At 41.3% G+C, this 22,057-nt stretch overlaps 1 protein-coding gene across 2 annotated transcripts in view; it reads left to right on the plus strand.

The window, feature by feature from the left end:
* DHRSX (dehydrogenase/reductase X-linked) overlaps positions 1 to 18,250 on the plus strand; it is a 167,387-nt gene extending 149,137 nt beyond the window's left edge. For both annotated transcript variants that reach the window (XM_074607379.1, XM_074607388.1), the window contains one exon: positions 17,794 to 18,250. In XM_074607379.1, coding sequence (XP_074463480.1) covers positions 17,794 to 17,991 — 198 coding nt within the window. In that variant the 3' untranslated portion in view covers positions 17,992 to 18,250. The remainder of the gene's footprint in view (positions 1 to 17,793) is intronic.
* The last annotated feature ends 3,807 nt before the right edge of the window (positions 18,251 to 22,057 follow it).

Below are 22,057 nucleotides of genomic sequence, written 5' to 3' on the forward strand. Positions count from 1 at the left end.
ATGAAGATTCTGTGATTCTGTGATATCTGCAAAATTAGGAGATCAGAAATGTCCCAAGAGGGCCCTGCAGTCCCCTGTTCCTTCTGAATTCCTTTTGTATTTAGAGTCCAGTTTTTTTCCCTCATGTTTATCTGTCTTGCTCCCATGATGAAAAGAAAAAAAGGAATCCAGTATAAGTGTACAAAAGCAAGTATTTCCCAACAAACATTAATTTTGATTTTGAACGTGTTGAGTACCCAGCAAATCCTTCTTCAGGAAAAACTTTGATGAAGATGTGCCACTTCTTGCATTCACCTCCATCCTTGCCTTTCTAGACAGTAGTCCTTCCAGTTGTTTGCTGATGAGCTGTGTTCAACCGTGCTTCCAACGGTGCTGGCTCTTCATTACAGGAGAGAAGTGATGATGGGTCAGACTGAAGAGCCTTCAATGAAAATGAGATCTTTGATTGTCCTGGTCAAGAAATCTGTGCATGTTTTTAAAAGATAAATTAGGTAAGGTAAATTGAAAACAGAGCTGTAGAGGTAGTTGCCATAGCTATCAGGTGAATCTCTAATCTGGGTTACAGCAGTGTTCTTCTAGAAGTTGGTCAGTGCACGAGCCCCCTTCCAGCAGAAAGGCCAGGCGGCCGGGGGCAGCAGCGTGACCATGGCTTCCCATGTGCTTCCACAAGCAGCTCAAGGCCATCAGCTTGGGCCTTCCTGACTGCCTGGTTTGCATCTGAAGTACCTTCAAGATGACTAACCTTGGGGGAGGTTTGTAACCCTGCTGGAAGTCAGACGAGGAGCTCCAACTGACAGTGTCCAGAGTAGACTAACGGGGGTTTGCACAATGAGCGTTTCCATTCCTAAAACATTCAGAACAGAGAGTTTGGTTCAGGATTTTGCCTGAGGGGAAGAAAGGTATTCTTATGTTCCTGTTTTGCGATGGCAGGTCTGCCTCACCTGAATCGGTGTTTTCACCGCTGCTTGCCATATTTTTCTCACGGAGAAATTATACTGCACATTCTAAAATTTGAAAAAAAAATATATTTTCCTTTTTTGTTGTGTTTGTAGACTTTTCTATTTAAACCATGGTGTGGTATTTTGGAGGGGAGCAAAGCTGGGTTCTTGGTCTTTCTTGGGCAGGTCTTTCAAGTCAGAGCAATAGACCTGCTGAAAGCTACTGATCATGGATCCATTATGATAGCTAAGATGTGTTGATGCCCCAAATTACTGAGTTAAAGCTTTGCCCTCTGATATGAATGGGTATCTAGATTTAAAAATAAATCCTTTGGATTATACCGAAAATTTGAACTGTCAAGAAATAAATGGTGTGGTGAACTGAAACATAGGTCTCTTAAAATGCCCTCAATTTAGGTATATTTCAGTAATCTCTCATTCACCTTTCATTGCTGTCAGCAGCCTGTAGGGTTTCTTTTATATTTATGATGGAAATGTCTGTCTATGAATCACATCACTGAGATGCATGTGTTTTTGCCACTTCAAGGAAATAGTAAACAGTGCATAGTTTCTCTGGTAAAGAACACCGCATTGCTGGGTCATTAGTACCAATAGGTATTTTTTCATGTAAACACCTTTCTTGCATGAAAAATGCCTTATTTTCATGTATGGTGGGTGGAGGGTATTTCTGTTAAGTAAGTGCATGTAACTTAATTTCTTGTTTTTCCACATTTTCACTGTCAAAATGCATTTCTGTAAAACTTTTGTTGACAGTAGGTATTTATTAACAGCCTTTTGCAAGTACTTTCTTATTACAGTTATATAGTGCCTTTATCATAGAAAAAGAGATGTACCTAAAATGCATAAGCCTAGTCTGCCTTTCATGTTTTGGAGTCCCTTTGCTATAATCCCTGGCAACTAGATAATTTTCATGTTAAAATACCACTGACCTTCAGGTGTAGAACTTTTTCATATACAAAATTATCTTAATAAAAGACACTATTTCCTTTTTAGTCACATGCTAAACAAAAATGTAGCCTACTGTAGCTTTGCGAGTTAAGCATATATTATTAAGTAGTTTACAATAATATCCTTTCACTCTTAATTTCAGTCACCTGCAATATGTCAGAGTTTTTAGGAAAGATAGATAAATAACTCTTAACAAAACGCAAAGCGCTGAATGTTTTGGAAGACTGCGAGATCCTCTTCATTTGATCTGCTGTTTGTTATTGTCACTGTAGATTATGGACGAGGAGACCTGCAATTATCCACCGGTTAATATACTTTTGAATTGGAAGAAAGGGCAGAGCTAAGGTGCAGCTGGCAAGTAGTCAGCCAACCTCCATCGCAGGCATTTAAAACACCTCTTCAGTGAGGCTTCATAATGATAAAATGCGTAGGGCTGGCTTTTCTGACAACCCGTGGAACGTGATAAATGATAGTAACCTTTTCTCTAAATTAAACCAGAAGACTGGGAGCCGGCAGGGCCGTGCGCTCAGGCGCACGAGCTTTGGGATGGCAGCTTCCCTTCCTGCTCCTCACCCTATAAGTACATATTTTTATGTTTATTGTTAAATTATGTCAGTATATTCTGGGCTATATTCTCATCTCCATTTCGTTGAGCATCCTTCACCCTTTGTAGGTTTAAAATAGTTATGCTTGTACTTATTTAATGTAGCAGCAGTTAGCGCAGGCCAGAGGACTGTCTAGATTTTATTTCCTTTTCTCCACAAAAGCAAACTCTACGAGTGTGAGCAACTCTCTACTAGTTGCAAATGAAGTGTATGCTGAGAAAATCTTCTGTCTCGTTTAGTAATTTCTCCTACTTGCCTAAATAAAAGGAAAAATCCCTGAGTGAGCTTTTTTGAAATGAGTTTACATTTTCAGAGAAGGAGTTAAAGAGCATACTTGGCTCGGGCATCTATTTTTGCTTAGGGAAACATTTTCTGTAAGAACGTGTACCTCAGTGCTATTTTCTCTTCAAATTTCTCTTTGTGGTTATGGGGTTTTTTTCTGCTGTGGTGATCTACAGCTATTTGGGAAGACTAAAAATTTGAAGTCCTACAAGGTTATACTGGGCCCATGAGACGTGAGGTCTTGATCATTTTGTGACTGACAATGTCTTATGCAAGAAAGAGCTTTGCATGGAGTCCCGTGGCTACAGTGCTCCGCTAGTAGCCCTGCCACTACCGGCTGTTGGACTTATCCATCAGAAGCCTAGCTTCTGCATTTTATTTTAGTGTCTAATATATACACACTAACCTTTAATGTTTTGACAGTATTACAGGCAGGAAAAATTACACTGGGACGAAAGAACAAAGGCAAATATTGCTTAAGAAATTTTAAATAACATGCAGGTCTCTTGTGGGCATTGATTCATGTGCTTCATGGTGTCAATAATTGTTTGTGAATTGCAACCATTTTTTTCATCTGAACAGAGCATTACTCATGAAATGTAGTCATTACCTATTGATTAGCTCGATAGTAATTTTCATGCATCAGTAGTTCTGATAAAAAAATAAGTAGCATTTATTTTACACCAGTGTGTAAGATCCGTACATTGTTCATTAATAACTGAAAGGAGTCTTTAGAATATTTTTTTTTTTTATTGCAGAGACCACATCAACATTTTCAATAGCTCTTAAGTCTCAGCATAAATGGAAAAAGTCTTAGGGGCTTTTTTTGTTTGTCTGTTGTGTTGTTTGGTTTGGTTTTTTTTTATGGGGGAGTTGTAAATGTTCTGCTGTCTCAGGACAGGGCTGCAATAAGAAGGATATTTGTCACTGTTTGGTGCTAATGTAATTTCCTGTTATTCCTACTGTATGACTCTCCTTTTAATCCCAATTGTCAGTAATGTGCTATTTTTTGATTAAATTATGAGACCTGAGGTTCAGCAAGGAGAAAAAATAATTAAAACTATTTGTTCCACAGGCTGTCAGGAGCTATTAGGGACCGGACAAATATAAATTAAGGTTTTTTTTTTCCCCGAGCCATATTACAAACTTTGCAAAGTTCACAAACAATTGTAATCCTCTTTTATTGAGCACAGATTTAAAAGTAAAGGTCAGTTATGTTTTGGTCACTGAGGAGTTTATATAATTGGTAAAAACCAAATGTTCAGATTATTTTTATATAAAAAGCGTGCTGCTTGGGAAGCTCTTGCTTCTCGATTGTGGCTCCCTTACAGAGCTCAGGGACTAGAAACTAGCCACATCAGTTCAGCAGAAGTTTGCAGAGCAAAGTGGGCTTTGCAGCTCGTCCCTCCAGCCGCGGGAGCGGCTCGTGCCCCAGAAAGGGCTGAGGAGCTGCAGGGATCCTGGCTGATGCTGGTGGCCTCCGGGCCCTGAGACTAGCCCCGCTCGCACTCCTTCCCCGCAGCCCCGCTGTCACACCACCACTTTGATGCCCCTTGTGACTTTGCTTCAAGAGCAGCCTTGTTTTCTTCCCTGCCCTAAGGGCTTGCCACTGCTTGTGGACCCTCCATTTCTCCTGTCTTCTCAGATTTGGCTGGGTCAGGTTTGACCAGGTTTCACCTAATATTTCCCTCTTCTTTCTCTGCTATCAAAAGGCTTGGGCTTGCTCCTTTGTTTGCTCCAGAGACGCTAATAGCCATCTACCCCAAGAGCTCATGCTTTGAAGGTTGCTCTCTACCCCTTTCTGGTTTCTGAAGGGGCTCGGTGACACAGATGGGTGACCCGAGGAGGCAAGTGTTGGTGCTGCACTGGGAGCCCTCCTACCCTGAGCCCCCAAGGAGAACCTCCTCCACATGGCATATGGGCTGCATAAAGGGATGTGAGCCAACGGGGACAAGTGGCTGGCATGCTGGTGTAGGGGGTTGTGGTGAGGGCCTGGCAAGAGGCATTTAGGAATTTAGGAGGAGGAAAAGGGAGTGAAGAAGAGCTGGGACTATCTGCAAGACTGTCGTGGGGCAGGATGAAAGGGCAGGCGGAGAAATGGGTGAAAGTTTAGACTGCAGACGTGCTTTGCATACCACCTAGAGAAGCGGAGTCCTAATCTTGATTGGAACAATTCAATTCCGCTGTGAAGTACATATTAAATAACAATAGGCGGCTGCAGAGCTGTGCAGACTTGCAGGTGAAGAGCAGAATTTTAAGCAAGCTGCTGGGCGGGCGGGAGAGGCAGTGGGGAGGGCTGGGACAGGCGGTCTGCGCTGGCTTTCAAGCCTCTGCTCAGACCTCAGCCTGTATTTTTACGAGTTAAAAGCAGTTACTAAACCGCAGCACAGTTCTGCATTAATTCAACTGGAATTTTTCCCGGGAAGCAGAAGTTTAGTCATCTGGAGCATCGCTGTTCGCAGCGTATCTCCGCGAGCGAGCGAGCGAGCGAGCGGGGACGGCTCATTGATTGGACTCTCAAGGCAAACGGACGTGTGTAGCAAAATGGCATTACCGAAGAGCGTAGTTCAATATGGGCTCCCTAAACAAAGCGAATTATTTCAGCACCAGCTGAGTCTGTAACATATAGTTATCGAACGGCAAAACCTCGCAGTGTTTGTCTCCCGTTCTAAACAACTGCTCTAACCTTTTAGTCAAAAAGCCCGATGAATGCGAGCACAACAGAAACTTTCCTGGGGCACTTAATGAAAAGATTAATTCTCACTGCGTCATTTTGGCTATTGATAATTCTGCAAGGGTAAGTCTCTGGGTCATAACTACCTATGCCCTTAATAAGTCCAGTTTCAGAAACTCTGCAGAGACAGGAGCTATCTGAAAATGAAATAAAAGGAATATGAAGATTTTTTAGATTCTTGCCCCACAACTTATTTTTTTATTTCTTTTTTTTTTTTTCAATAGCAGGCTTGGCAAAGACTTTGGGTGTTTTTCATTGTCTTCCTTCAGGTAATGAGAATTACCTATGAATCTCATTTTTGGAACTTAAACCAATTCTTCCTGCGACACGAGCCAGGGCAGTCGGTTTAGTCATTCACACAGGACTGGGGTATACCGTGTCACCCACACAGCAACATGACGCTTCTGCTGTGACTTCTGTCATCCAGCAAAGGAAACAGGAACACGGGAGGGACACATCTGTCACCAAATCCAATCCTGGTCTTTGCAGGGAAGACGTTTTTTGCAAATTCATGGCTCCATCTGCTACCTTAGTGAAGGTTTACGAAACACCTTAGAAATAAGCCTGGATATGAAAATTAACAAATTCAGTCGATACTAAATCTGGGTCTTGCTACTTACTAGTACTTAAAAATTTACAGTACATCCCGCTTCCCTGCTTTCCTGTATCTGATCCACTGGCAAGAACTGCCACCTCTGTTTTTCTCTCTCTGTCCCCTTGCAAATGAGCAACATTGTCACCTCTCCCCAAGCCAGCATCCCCCGTCTGCACTACGAACACCAACCTGCCCTTCTTTCAGAGCGTTTACCTGATTAAATGCAAGGGGTTTAAACTCACAAGTTACTGTTTTCAAGATGGAAGGTTTTTGCTTCTGTTTCAAGCCTGGGGAAGCATTTGTTTGCGTGGTTGCTCTCTATAATGAGCTCTGTGGTAAAAGATATGATGCCTCAGATCTTGTCTGACATAATTTTAGAAACATGACTAATCTCATTGAAATCAATGGCACCATTTGCCTTTCTAAAGTTATACATGTTCTTTGGGGTTCTTCTGAATTGAAGCCATCAATAGTTTCCTTGGCGGACAGTAAAGAGCCCCGGGGTTGATTGATTTCAACAAAGGGATTTAAGTTACAGAGCTTAAACTCACTTTCAGTCTGCACAAAAAAAAAAAAAAACCCTTGATTTGAATAATAAGATTTAGTCCTTCTTTGCATTTGCATTTTTAGTTATTTTGTTAAAAACAGGTTGATTCTGGTGAGTTAGTAAGCATTCAGATATGTCAATTTGGAACTGAATATACCCTTTACCTTTAAATTTAGTACTTCTCTCGGGTAACCAAGAGTATAAGCTGTGTAGACAGCTCCATAATCGAATGGTTTCAGAATCTATCGGTGATTTCATGACTTTAGCATTCTGTTGTGATAGAAAATGGGAACTGGTAGTTTTGTTTACAAGACGACTAATTTTTTCTTTACTTTTTTACAAGCTGCTTCCAGATGAAATATGAGTTTAGTTAAAATGAAGTGAACTGTCATTTTTAAAGGGGTTTATTGCTTAAACAGAAATACCTTGAACTTATTGGGCGCATTTTTCTCATCAAAACCAAGGATGTGTAATCTGTAATTACTGACTTGAACTAGCTAATTCTGTTTACTGTATCTGTCAGAAAGATAGGATTGGAAAATCTAAGCCACTCTTACCTGTTCCTATTCTTTCCCTAAAATAACTACAGAAAATTAGTTTACTCTTCTTGTTTTCCATCTTTGGACAGACCTAAGTTAACCCACTTGTTTATATCCTTTTGGTTTATCGTTCCAGATTAAATGCTGAAATTGCCAGCAACTGGCATTGTAAGAAACATAAATTTGCAGAGTAAGATTCCTGCCCTCCCCATCGCTTTTATCTGTCTTCCAGTTTGGGCTTTCTCCTCTCAGCTTGGGGAATATTGCAAAACTATAATATAAACACAATAACTGTGTAGAAAACAGAAACCCAGACCAGTTGGGGCATGGACAGTGCTAAATGGTATTTGGCGATCTGCTCGAAACTTCTTCCAGGCAGCCAGCGCAGCCTCTGCAGGACCGTCACCTTTCAGTCCTGCAGAAAGGCTGGGAATCAGTGAGAGGGAAAAGGAGGCAAAGGCTGAGACCCAGGGCGAGGGTAAGCGCTGCGAGGTGATGTCTCTTCTACGCCAGAGTTCTGTGGTGAGCAGACAGCTCTGCTGTTGACTGGCCACCTCTGTGGCTCCAGGTGCAGGGCTGTGCGGGGGTCCCCCCGACCCGTCAGGGGGATGTGTTGCAGCCCAGCTAGCGTGCCACTGCAATGTAGACGTGAGAAATTTGGGGGAAAGTGTATTTTTTGCTTTCATCTCTCCTGTCTTCCCGGGTGTACTTTCATCTTGCATGCTATTAATGCAGAGATGTAGCACCCTGTAGTCATTTTGGGTTAGTTTCTGCGCTTTACTATTTCGGGTCCCCATCTTTGCTAGTGCAGGCACGTGGCCTGAATCTTGGAGGACAGGTGTCCTCTGCTGACCTTACCTGGTGCTCCAGGAAGGGATCCGCACCTTCTCACCCGAGCCGTCTGGTTTCAGCAAGTGCCTCCAGCGGGCGGGTGAGAGCCCTGGGCTGGCAGCCAGCCTCTCCCAGCCCCACCGCCCGCCTGAGCCCACGGCTGGAAATAGCCCCGCTGCTGTTTGGGTAGCAAAACGGGGGTTGTAGCAATTTAAAGAGAAGAGGCTGTGAAATCGCCGCCGGCCTGTGTAATTTTGGGTTATTTCATTTCGTCTGTGCTCTGTACAGCCTTTGCGCTTTTTGATCTCTTTGTAGTTCGTAAAGGTTTGCTATATTGTGGTTATCCTTTAAATATTTAGGAGTTCCATGCCCATCCTGAGCGCTTATAAGCATTTAAAAAAATAACAGTCCTTGTAAGAAAGTTGTGAAGTTGAAGATATGTCAGTTTCCATTTTCTGAGAAGGGAAAACAAGATATATGGGCAAAGTGACTTGTCAGATGTTAAACAGTAAGTGAAAGAGTAGAGATGATGGTAGGGGGATACAAGTCAGAAATTGCCGTATATCTTATGCCTGAAGTCTTATGTTTTCAGCAAAAGCCGGCAAAGAGATTTTACTTTGCCTGAGCAGGCAGGTAATAAAATAAATTGTTCAGCAGTATATATGCACTCAGGAGCATCCTCTTCAACACTTAGAGCCTTGCTGTGTCTCGTGCTCTCCGGGGTTGGTAAAAATGCAGCTCCCATTTCAGATGTAAAGCAAAGCACTTCTGTGAGCTTTTCTGTGTTGTTTCATTTTGCTTGCCAAAATCTGGCAATTTGAAAGAATTCAGCAAACTAAAGATGACCCATGTACTGGTATAAGATAATGCATAGAAAATTAAAGCTCTAAAGCTTTCCTGGTTGTTTGTTGTTTTAAGTCCTCTTTAATTTTGATCCATTCACATTTTGATTCATATTTAAATTGTGTTTTCAGCTAAAAAATTGGGCATATATTATTAAATGATGCAGATTTTCTAGCCACTACCTATCAAAGGGGTTGCCTCTCAAAGAGCTTTGTTGGGGGGAGGAGTAGTCTTATTATGCTCTTATTCATATTTCTCAGATAGTAATAGTTCAAAACTCAGTAGGATTAAAGCCTTGCGTAGTTAATAAAAATAACAGGATGGTTCCTTAGCATATATCTAGCATGAATGCTAAGCTGCAATTAAGTATTCTTACTTAATGATAGATCCGTCTGCATCTTGGAGTGAAGAAGATTATATTGAATTGCTCACATGATACTGTAATTATGGCCATAGAGCTGGAAGTAAACAAATAAATTGTGTCTTTTCCTTTACAAACACAGAAAAGGAGTAACAGCCTAGTGCGCAAGGCATCAGGATTAGGATTTAGGAGGCTCATTCTTTTCTCATCGCTTCTCCTGACCTGCGCATTTGCTTCAGTAAATCACTTGCCTGTCTGCGAATAGAGGTGTTGCGGAAAATCCCAGGTTATGTGAAGATACCCAGGACAATTCTGAGGGATTTAAGTCGGGCGTCCTCAGCAATAGGTAGCTGCGGGACATCACCTGGTTCTCCAGACAGTGTGCCACGCTCCCAGAAGAGGCTCCGGCACTTTGTGAAGTACATGTACTCTCTCTGCTCTCTCCTCCTGTTATTGCCTGCCTTATTTCCTAGAGACTGGATGTTCTTCCAGCAAGTGACTGTCGCTGGCTGGATGTTTATGCAGTGTCTGGGGCAGCAGGCTCCTATCTGTCAAATTTTGCATACTGTTACTGAGCTGAGTGAGGTAACAAGTGCAATGTAATTTGAGTGGCTGCAGCTATATCTCAGTTCTGGCTTTGAAGACATCGCTGTCTGCCACAAAGCAAGCTTAGGGATCAACCTTCAGGCAAAGTAATCTTCCTCAATGCACTTGACAAAATGAACAAAGGACTCGGTTATGATTAATGACTTTGACCCAAAGTTTCAAGTCCCTGCTCAAATTCAGTCAAGTAAAGTTGGGTTCTTGTTTCCGTTTGGAAAATTGCTTAAAACTAAACATCATTCTTCTAGTCCTCCATTTCAACAGCTTAGAAAATGCAAAGTATGGATCCACAAACTCTCCTGCTCAAATCACTGAGGTTGCATCGCATTGCTAAGTGAGAGAGATTCAATTTGAAATTAAGACACGTAGATTTATTTTTGTGGTATCTGCAAGTGACTTCACTGTTGAAGCTGTGATTTGAAGTCAACGGAGATCTCTTCAGTGTGGCCCAGAAAGGTGCCAGCCAACAGGGGCTTGGTTTAGCTGCCTGATAACATAAACATCTGATGCTATTTGAGATGACCCATGGTGTCCTGCTTAGTCTGAAGCAGCTGCTTTGGAAGAGGAGGCTTCAGAGCCATGGCACATGTCTTCCTCAGTAAACCTTTGCTCATGTTTTGAGTCTGACAGAAGAGCCATCCCAGGGCTTCGGAGTAGAGCTGCTTGGCGATTTTCCAGCAAAACAGAATTCTCAGAAGGCATTGCTCTGGCACAAAACGAAGTGAAACCTTCCGCTGTTGACTCTATCAAAAGATTCGTGGGAAATGAGACTTTTGAGCCTGGGTGCCTGCCTGCTCCTTGGGCTCCCTGAGCAACAGGCTGACCCTGGCAGTCTTTTGGGGACAGTTCCTTTTTTCCGCGGTCTACATTGTCTACAGGCTTCCCAGCGACCCATGTGGGCGCTGATTTGAAGATGAGGTGGGGCTTCCCAGGCTCTCTGTGTGCCTGGATTTTTTTGACAGATCTTTTCAGAAAATGTGGTTTCAACAGAAAGGGAAGGAGAGGTTCAGAATTTGATACTCTTTGTGTCTGTTTGCCAGCTATCTCTGCTTCTGTTCTTTACAGTGCCTTGTGCTAGGATGCTCAGGGAAAAGCCTCTCTTTTTCCCAGAATAGGCATGAATTATTCATATTATAAAAGCTCCTTTCCTTCAACGTTTTGGTATTTTTTTAGTTTGAAAATTGCCTTGTGTTCTTAATTCATCAGTATTTCGTTTTTTATTATATATTCATATCTTTGATTCAGAAATGATTTCTCTGCAGCCGCAACAATATCAGGAGAAAGGCTTCACATTTTAACTCAGCCATTTCTGTTTGTAGCTGCTGTCTCTTTTACAGATGAAATCTAAAGAATTTTATTATGGAGTGAATTTATTAAAGAATTCTCTTTGCCGTGAGTTGGGGATTGAAGAGAAATTAATTTGATGGTGCTGACTGGGTCCCTAGGGAGAACTGCATATTCAATAAAACATCTCTATCTCTTTCTGGTCTATAATCAAGGCAGAAATTGGACAGAAAGAGAATAATAGTGAGCTACACAGGAAAGAACAGGAGGGAAGAGAGAATGGGAACCAGGGCTTTTGAGCGAAGGCAGAGATGTCTGAAAAGCTGTGCTGCCAGACCTCTCTGGCAGCTTTGGCTTCCTAGGGATCCGACAGTTGGTCCTGGCCACCGCTCTCACCAGGGCTTACAGTCAGCTGTTACAGCCTTATTGATCAAAGGCTGCTGAACACGTCCTTACACCTGCGTCATAGTTTCCTTTCTAGCCTTTGTTTTCGTACTCAGTGTTTCAACTGAGTACTTTTTGGCTGAAATTTTCAAAGCAACGATCACGTTAGGAGGTCTAGACACTGCAGAAGTTACACATCAAGCGTCGAGCGCACGTAGCCTATGTCTTCACCAGGAGGCTGTGACACTAGAGCAGCTGTTGTTATTTCACCTCGGAGTCTTGCACCCTTAAGTAATCTGGTTTTGAAATGATTCAGTAGTTCACAGATCACAGTAATCAGTCCTCCCATTCTCACAAGTTTGTTTGCTTTAATATTCATGTCAACGCCACCCCAGCTACTCCATTTCTGACAGTTTTCAAACTAGTCCATGTTGCGGTGGCTTCCTGTTTGCCTTTGTTCTTGAGAGTCAAGCAGTGCCTTAAGGGTGACTGGGTGTCACCCCTCCATTAACTGCCAGCAAGTAGGTGAAAGACTTTCCCATACCGAGTAACAGTAATGTCATGTCCTCGTTCTTGTTGCTGAGCCCCACTGTGCATGCACATAGTACTGCGCAGGGATCCCAGATGATCATCGTCTTTCATGAAAAAAGACAGAAGAGGCAGAAAACTGTATATACAGAGTTTTTCAGCCCAGAAGCAAGTCAATAGAATACTAACATTTACAAAACGTTACCAGAATAATGAATATTGAGAAAAGTAAAGGAATGCTGGCAAAAGTGCCTGAGTATCCAGGGCCAGAAGAAGACCTGTTCAGTGCTTGCTCTGTTTTCCTGGCTACAACCTGGGAAAGGTGTCGCTAGCCAGAGACACATCTTCTTGTTACCCGAGCCAGGAGTGGCCTGATGGAAACTCACCCATTTAAAAAAGTGAGGACACACAGCAAACACCCTGAACCCTCGTGCCAAAAAAATCCCCTGAAAGCACCCTTTAAGCCATTTGCCAGCATGTCAGGCAGTCCTGGCACATCTGCCCATTTGGCCCCTCGTTCCTGTCCTTCAAAATGCGATGTTGGTCATTGAGTTTGCCAGCTGTTTCCTGCTCTCTATCCTCTTTGCCCAACCTTCTCTCCTACCATCTCTCAAGATGGCAGCATCCTTAAGTCATAAAATACAAACAAAACACAATCAACTGATTGACTGGGCCAAGGGACCAGTGGGTGTAGCTGTTCCAGGGTAAGTTCTCCTCAACCTCTCCTCAACCTAGTAAGGGTGGTATCACTACTGCTTTTTCAATCAATATGGCCAACTCTTTCAACTAATACAGTTTGAAGTATATGCATGCCATCCATTCAAACTGTTTGTCATCGTCTTTAAGACACATAGCAAGGTTCTCACTGTTTGCTACTAGTTACTGAAAATGGTACTGGCAAAATGAATGGATTGCAGAAGAGGAGTTATAGGAATGTATTAGGTTTTTTTTACTGTCCAATTTTCCGTGGTTTCCAATGGACATACCATGCTGCCTGCTCAGGACTCTGAGCTGTAAATTCAGGAGGAGGTGGAATTGGACGAGTACATGGGTTAACAAGGGAAGCACCACCAAGCCATGATGTATAACTGATGCAGACACATGATTTCCAGAGAGTTAAGCTGTTGTGCCTGTTGTAGACAAATGGAAAGGATGTGACATTTCATGGAAACGTGGCTCTAGGGACTGACTGTCGTCAGCTAACACATTTTGTGAGCGTTAGCGCCTAGTATTGACAAGATTATATGGCACTTAAAAATGCATTAATCAAAATGCGTTAACTGGCAAGTCTTAAAAAAACCCAAAACTAAAACACAAACCCTCTTAGTGTATGTCCCAGTTTTCATAGAACAGAATATTCTATTTCATGTGGAGGGAAAATTATTCTGTGTTGATGACTTCCTATTGATGAATATTTGAAAAAAGAAATATCAAAGTTTCTGTAAAAGACCATCTTTTTCTTTGGGAATAGATAGTGCCGAAATAATGTCATTTTGTGTATATAGACTGCATTTTGCTTAAATAAGCTGGTTGCATGCAATCTTGTCTCTCATTCTTCCACAGCCTACCCATGTAATGAGCAATACAAAGATACGTAATGTCAATCAGCTGTTTATTTACTGTCGAAAGGATACTGAAAACAAATAGTTAATTGCAAAAGAAAGTAAAAGTAAAAGATGTGATCAATACTGTAACAAGCAAAAGGAATTGCAGATGCAGAATTTCATTAGGAAAAAGTAAAGCAGAAATCAGTTTTATTTCGATATGACAAAGGTATTCATTACAGTTGCTTGGATACTAACAATATAATAATTTGTAAACAAAAATACAGTTTAAAAAATGTTCAGCACAAATAATTTGCTGACTAAAGAGTGAAGAAGCATCATGCAATTTCTAGGAATCCCCCTTGTCTTAGGACAAGTCCAGCCAATTCATGAACAAGATGTTATGGATCTTATATGTATGTATATTATTGTTACTCTTTGATGTTTTTTGTAAATTCTGGCAACGTGTAGAGTATCCTCCCCTGTGATTTGAATGATACTTATTACTGCTTGTCTACCTGCCACTTTGGTATAATACTTCAGAGTCCCAAAGATGGGAACTTGTTCCTGTTTGTTTAAAGCATCATGACAAACATCCTGGGTTTTATAGATCAATGTATTGAACCCCTGGCTGGTGATTTCTCTGGCCTGTTATCAGGTGCCCTCCTTCCTAGAAGGCTGTTGGCATCAAAGGATGGGCCAGATGTGTTGCTTTGACAGTAGTGTCCTGCTTGTTTCTTCAAGAAACAAACAAGGGCTTCATGGTTCCTCCTAATTTTTTGGCGGGCTGTCATGTGGTGAAAGAAGAGCTATGGGTCTCCCAGGAAAGCTGGCAACCAGGGGTGAGGCTGCCACTGCTGGACAAGTCATCCTGCTCCCTGTCCAGGTACTCAAGAATTGTTCCAGTGATTGCAACCTCCTGCCAGCTTCTTGCTTCCCAAGAGCTCCTCAGGAGCCGGTACGCAGGCAGGATGCGTGTGCGTGTGTCTGTGTGTGCTGCAGTTGATCTATGGGTGTGTTGTAGATCCAACACTTTGGGAAAAACTCTTGACTGTGTGTGGGCAGGTGGATGTACAGTGCTTTCATGGTAGGCACAGACATGATCCAGAGGTGGAATCACAGCATGTGTTTGTCTTCCAGCCTCTCAAAACAGGTAGGTCATCCACCCAGCTGGAGGGCCAGGGGGTTTCTAGTGCAGGGCTTCCTTTTTACTTTCATTAAAACAGAAAACATGCCAAAACAATGAAAAGAGCCTCAAATAAGGGAACATTAAACCTTTCAGCATCAATTAAGCACTCAGAAGCTAGGATAAGACAATTAATTAAACATATATATGCAATTCTGCTCCCCATTGCACTGGAAAAATTGTTTTCTTTTAACTTAAATTATTATACACTAATTGCTTAATGTATTACAGTATTTTATTCTTCATGTGCTCAGATAATCGCTTTTAGCAACAGGTGATAGAAACTAAATAGGAATTTTGCAAAGAATCTTCTAGGCAGCATATTAGATATGATGGGCAGGATGAAAAGCAAATTAAATCTTGTGAAAAGTTACACAAGCTGGATTACCTTAATGGCTGGTGGCAGTGTCACTGTGCTTATAGACAGGTCACAGTGTGGCCATGTAACCACATGTATTATTGTCGAAGCCTTCTCAATATTTTCTTTATATTGAAGAATAGGTAACAATTTGCTATATAAAATGGTTTGGTAAAGGCCTACTATGGCTGCATGAATATAATGAACAACTGTCTTTAACTCATACACAGCCTTTATTTAACATATTTGATTTTATTTTGAATAGATCCCCTCTGTTGGAGGGTCTTACTCGACATACCATGAAAAAATAAAGATCCTGCATATCCTGGGAGAACCTGCCCATCAAATTAGCAAAGGCACATGGTATTTCTGATGCTGTGGGAAGATCCATACAGACCAGTCCCTGAGGCTGTAGAAAGCCTTGCTCATAAGAACATAATCACACACATTCCACCCACAGACAATTTTTTAAAAGCATTTTGTTTTTGAGCTGTTGTCATTAAGATTTGGGAGTCATCGACATTGACATTTAAACTTGTTTGTGCTGGAGAGCTGTTGAACTCAGGAACATAAAGTCCAGTGAACCATCGCATGAAGTAATGGTTTATCTGTGTCACTAGATTTTTAAGTAAAGCACAGCAATACCTTAAAAACTTTTGTCTCTGTCATCCAGAATAAATTCTATAAAATATGAATGCTCGTGTTCATCATTGTTCTGCTAATTTACAGTATTAAGATATTTTATATTGCATCATAGCTGATCGTGATAGTAGCCACTATGTGAGCATGTGGACTCCAACTTTTTGGACTCATCCTGATCCTGCAAGGAATTATGCATGCACATAGCTTTATGTTTTTTAAATAGTCTACTGGATGTGAATAGCACTATTTTCTGTATGATAAAGAAGGGTGAAGAAGGAGTAGTAGGCTACTAAACTAAGGTAAATAAGCACTTTTTAAGTGTTTCTAGATAGTATCTTGTAGTACAGTCATCTTCTTGAAAAATAAAAAACATTCCAGTAGCTACCTGGAGTTTTTTTAAGGTATTGACTGGTATTTTGGTGAGAGAATAGCCCATCGGATAGCTGAGTTATCACCTTACTTCATGAGGTGGTATTTGGAACAGGACACGCTGTCTTTGTGTGGTAACTGAGAGTAAAAGCTGGCTATTTTGCAGTCACTGGAGGAATGTGTGGTGGTATTACTGCTCTTTGCACCCTGTGGGCATCAGTAGTTTTTCCTTCAGCTTAAACACCTTTGATCAAGGGCTTGGCATGGAACCAGTGGAGCTCTGTGCATGGAAGTGGCTCAGCAGGGCACCTTTCTTCTTCAGCAGTTCACTTTTTGGGGAATGTGCCTGTGTTCACGCGGGGAATGCGTTTCCCTCGCAGATACTGAGGGTGCTCTGCCCCAGCAGCGGCCGGAGAGGTCGCGGTTTGGGTAACCTCGCCTCACTGTGTGATTGGGTGGCATGGCTCTGACCTATTTGTAAATGAGACCAAATGCCAGATGCATCAGATGATAAGTTAATTGTTTCTATTAAGTTGTGTTGTGTTTATTGCACAGTGGGAAAACAGAGGAGTTCTCTTTTTAAAATACCAGAACCTTGTCACAAGAAGCTTCAAAGGACTTAGGTTTATTTTTTTTTTTAATTAGTCACTGAGTAACCTATCTAATACTGTCTCATTCATCAAGTGCATTCTTCAGGAGCAGACATCCTGTCAGGTGCAGCAGGCAAAGCTGTGAGCAGCATTGGTACTCTTAATGACTCCGAGAATGACTGCGAGGATTGTAAAATAACACATTATGATCTAGCAGGCCTTGATCGTAATTATGTCACTGATAAAGACAAAACATATCAAATGTTGTGTTTTAAATATGCCCTTCAATGAAAGAAAAAAAAACGCCATTGAAATAATTTTGGTGATAGCTGTGTGATCCTTCTGAATGCAAAATGGAAATGTTTTGCATATCCTGAGGATGAAAGGAGTTATCACTCTAAGCTCTTCACTTATTAATTTTAATTTAATACTCATGGTATATCAAACATTATAGATCTTTCACAATTTTGCTTTATGACGCAGCAGAAGTCTGATAACTCTGCTCTGTGTAAAATGTAATTCCCTGGTGTACCTGCCTGCTTGGATTGAACTGTGGGATCTTAATTTGCTGTCGTGGTTTCCATGATCCTTTCCTCGTGTCATAGTATTATTACAACGAACACATTGCACATACAGCATAGCCTTCATCTTCGTAAGGCAGAATACAGACCCTTTCATCCTTGAAAAATGAATAATTAAACTAGGATTTTAATATTTGCGTTTGCTTTTGGGTTTATTAGCTCTAACTGTGAAAACTAAATGAATTATTTTGTATGCGCCATCTGACTAACTCTTGAAAAAATGGGCCAGAGTTTTCCATATGTCTATTCTGTGGCTTTAAGCTATCTCAAAACAGCACTCTTGTAGAAATGGACTATACTCTGCCAGGTGGATAGGTGGCATTTTTATCATTGCCAGCTTCTGGTTTGCATAAGGACACAAATGTTATGCAAAACTAGGGAGGCTGATTGTCACTGGTGAGGTCCTATGGTGTCATGTAATCCTTCTGTTGTACCTGCCTCACCTGAATTTGTTTGGTTGGGTTTTTTTTGCTTCTGCAGACTCCAGAAGAAGGAGCCTCTACAAGCATCTATGCAGCAGTATCACCCGAGATGGAAGGAGCTGGGGGCTGCTACCTTTACAATGAGACAAGGACAAAATCGGCTGACGTAGCATATGATGAGGAGCTGCAGAGAAGGCTCTGGACAGAAAGCTGCAAGATGGTTGGGATTTCTGATGAATCCAGCAGAGTCCCCTAGAAGAAGCCACTTCCAGCTGGGTAAATGAAATGTGTTGACAAGCATCTTAGGTGAATTCTTGCAGCATCAGTCATCATCCTGGAAATCACTGTTAAGTCCCAAAGGCAAACATGAACAGCTCTGTTCTTCACTTGAACCCCTAATCTGCTAGGGTGTGGGGGGAGTATTCCCACAGAAAGATGTAGTGATTGGTTTTAAACCATCAGTTTTGTAAATCATGATGTTTCAGTCTGTGATTAAAATACAATCTTTAACCTTGTGCAGAGTTGAGTTTTCATTTTTTTGTTCAGAAAAAAAAAGACTTTCCCTGCCGAGCATGTGGTGGCTGCGGCATGCTGAACTTAAGCCACCTTTGTACATATAACTTACTCTTTTTTAATCAGTTTTAAAAGTTGCAGCTTTTTTCCTTAAGCTTCATTAATCTTTAAGAAACTTTATAATGAATGTCAGTTTGCTGTAATGCAGACGTTTGGCATTCACGATCATCATGTTGTTCCTATCATAACATTAGTTTTATATGTCAGCTTTTATCCAGAGGTTTTAACTGAAGGTCAGAACCAAAAAAATGTAAATAAATAAGGTCTTCAGACAGGATATTGAATTCAGTTGTTTTCTGTTCAAGTTCAGCTCTCCTTTAAAGGCGAGCCATCAGAACGAGGAAATGATCAAACATAATAATGGAGAACACTGGATTTGGCAGAGGGTGCAGTTGGCCTGTTGTCTCGGCACTGGGCTAAGAGTACTTGTCCCCTTTTCTGCTGAACCTGTGTAAACTTGTGTCCGCAACTTCTTGCATTTTCTTTGGCAAGGAGATTCACTCGTCTACTGCCTGCTGCCTGAAAAATCACCTCCTTTGGTTGGTTTTGAACCTAGTTCATACGAGTTTCCAAACTAGAGTTCATGGTTTGAAAGAGACGACAAACAATTAACGCCTATTCACTTTTTTCACTTTGCCAAGTGTTTTGGAGACTTCCAACATGTCGCCCTTAAACTGTCTCTTTGCCATGTTGAAGAATAGCCCGTGCCTACTCATCTGACTTACACAGCAGCAACAGGATATTTTCCCTTTTGTTATGTATTTCTTTCCTAAAAATTCCTAACAGCTGTTTAATTTTATTTGTCTATTACTGAGGGTGGAGCTGTTATTTCTTATAAAACTATCTTTGATGAACCCTAATATTTCTCGTCTGAGTGAGGTGGTGGTCACTTCAGATACCATCGGTTTTGAACACGCTTCAGTGTGTACCGTCCAGGGGACTCTACCTGTGCCCGCCAAAGCGAAGCTTCAAGATTGATATTCACGTCCGTGAAGTAAATAGCAAAACAGACATGTGGCAACATAGTCTGAGATTCTACAAGCTCAAGTAACTAAAAGAAAAAACTGGACTGAAGATAGACACAACCTTTTAACGAGGATGGTGATGAACCGTCAGAATAATTTACAGAGAAACTTCCCCTGGATGTTTCAGTCAAGATTAGAAGTCTCCCCAAAACCTCTCGCCTCAGTGAGAGAAACTCTCCAAGCATGGACCCTGTGACTAGGGCGCCTGAACTCTTGCTGTTAATGGAGTAAGCTCTACCCTACTCCCACCTCATTCATTTTAGGTGTCATCTGAAAAAGCAGCATAATCCTATGAATGTCCTTGCATTTCCTTTTTTAGGATATACACAGCAAAAGAGACCAATGGGCAGGCATATGTATTCGTAGCTCGTATTCACTTTGGGGCATTGGAAATCACTGCATGACAGAACTAAGTGCCAACACAGTGTTGTGCTCTCATTTGCAGCAGGCTAGCAACAATATGAGCGTGTTTCTATGCACTGAACCCCGGATTAATATCCCTTTCAGGCTTTTTAGGACAAAACTTGTACTTCACTGATCATATCTCCAGCCTTTGGTTTGGAGAGAGATCATGTCTAACTGAAGGACAGCATACTAATATGTCCAGAGACTAGCAAGGAGATGCAAAGACACACACACACAAATATATATAAAAAATAGTGTGAACAAAAAAAAACAGACAAGAAAAAAAATAATAAAAAAGCTGAAGGAAAGCATATTTCCCCTGTGAATTAAGCCATGCATTATTTATTCCTAGCCTCTTAGAGTTAGTATATACGAGGGTTAGCAGCAGGAAATTTATCACTCAGTCACTATAGCACTTTCTCTGTATGACTGGCTGACTCTTTTTTTCTCTTTCTTTTTTAGCTAAGTGAATGTAGTGCTTGTGAAATGTGCCAGACTGACACTCTGGGAACTAAATTCCTCTGTTTATTCACGGATCATGCACAGGATGCAGTAAGCCTGCTAGACAGCCAACGTTTTGATGTTGCCATAGCATTCCCATGGAACACCATTGCTGCTAAAAGTATGTCCAGGATTACTCAAATTAGATGCGACCACATTACCTTCAGGTTTAACTCTCTCAAAGCTCCACAACATTTGCACAACCAGTTGCAAGTGGCACAGGGATTGGTAAAATAGGAAACCCTTAAAGAGAGCTAGTCCCACCTTCAGTGTAATCTGAACCGCTTTGTTAGCGGTCTCAGTTGAATGAAATCTGTTTTAACAACACTGAAAATATCGTTTGTGAGAACCAGGAACACAGGCTGTGCCTGAATGAGGGGAAAAAAATCCCTAAAGCCAGGGATTTCTAGAAGGGTGCAATGCCATGAAGATATAGTTGAGCTAGTTGCAAGAGAGTTATCGTCTCAGGAACTAAAAGCAGAGAACTGTCAGCTCTGCAACGTCACGTAAGCACGTGAGCTTCTCTTGAGCGAAATCCAGTGTTGTCATAAAGTGCTGTGTGTCCCTGGGAGCAATCACTTGTGATACTGTTGCAAAAATCCAAAATAATCCTTACCATATCTATTTAGGAAAAAATAAACACATGAAGCATGTAGAAAGAGGACAATGATTTTACTTCTGCACACAGAAATGGTGAGAGCTGATTTACTTTTCGCATTTCAAGGACGTGGAATTTCTGGAGATCTGAGAAGCCCTGTTTTTCACTTCGCCAGAGACATGGCTGAGAGGTGGCTTGAGTCCTTGCAGTAGGTGCACACGTATAGAACAAATACCTGAGAGCTTTTTAACCTTGCAAAGAAAGGCAAAACAAGCTCCAATCATTGTAAATGGAAGTTAAATGAAATTAACCTTCCACCATGAAAACAGATCCTCTGTCCATGCGAGTAATTCCATATCGGAACACGTAGATCTGATATCTGAAGATAATGAAAAGATGCCTCTGACAAGATACCTGGCAAGGAGGCCAGGTGGGCTCCTAAGCAAAGTGGGTCAGTCACAGGGAAGTCATACTTAGATTCTCCCTCATGTCCAAAGTGACAGCACGTATTTTGATTAGTATGAGGGTGACCCATTGCTCACAAGTTCTAAAATGGATATTTCCTTGCCAGTACTCCACCCCGGCTAATGTTCAATTCAAAAATCTAGATGCCTTTACCTAGTTTCAAAAAGGCACACAAAATCTACGGTCCAGTTCAAGTCTGAGATCAACAGAAGCATCTGCTAAGGGCCACCATGGTCTGATCCCCTTGCCCTCGGGGAGGGAGTGAAGTATTTCAAACCAGTATTTTATTCTTTTCTAAACAGGACTACTTTTCTTTTTCAGCTCCCATGAAAAAGAAAAATTTAATTTTAAAAAAAGGACAAAAAAGGTGAATACTGTTTTGAAGGATAGTTCAAAGAAATATTATAGATCTTGCTGCAATGACTGTAGTTATCTAGAAATTTGATAAGATTATGTTATTTAAACAATGAACTTGCACGGGAAATAAATAATGTGCTGACAAATGGCCCTAAGTTTCTTAGAAGAAGTGTTAACTTTTTCATTAATTAACTAGTTCATTTGTAAACTGCGGGGAAAGTAATCATTTACCGAAAGAATAAGTGCAGTAATTTGTGTGTGAATACACTATTATTTGCACATAATAAAGCAGTTGCATCCTTGCTTCCAGTTCAAAATTGATTGAAACCCTAAATGTGGAAGCTCCAGCCACACTTCCACAATGATGTTTTTATAAATATTTAAAATTTAGAGTTCAC

Source organism: Larus michahellis, chromosome 1, assembly GCF_964199755.1.
Source record: "Larus michahellis chromosome 1, bLarMic1.1, whole genome shotgun sequence".
Taxonomy (NCBI): domain Eukaryota; kingdom Metazoa; phylum Chordata; class Aves; order Charadriiformes; family Laridae; genus Larus; species Larus michahellis.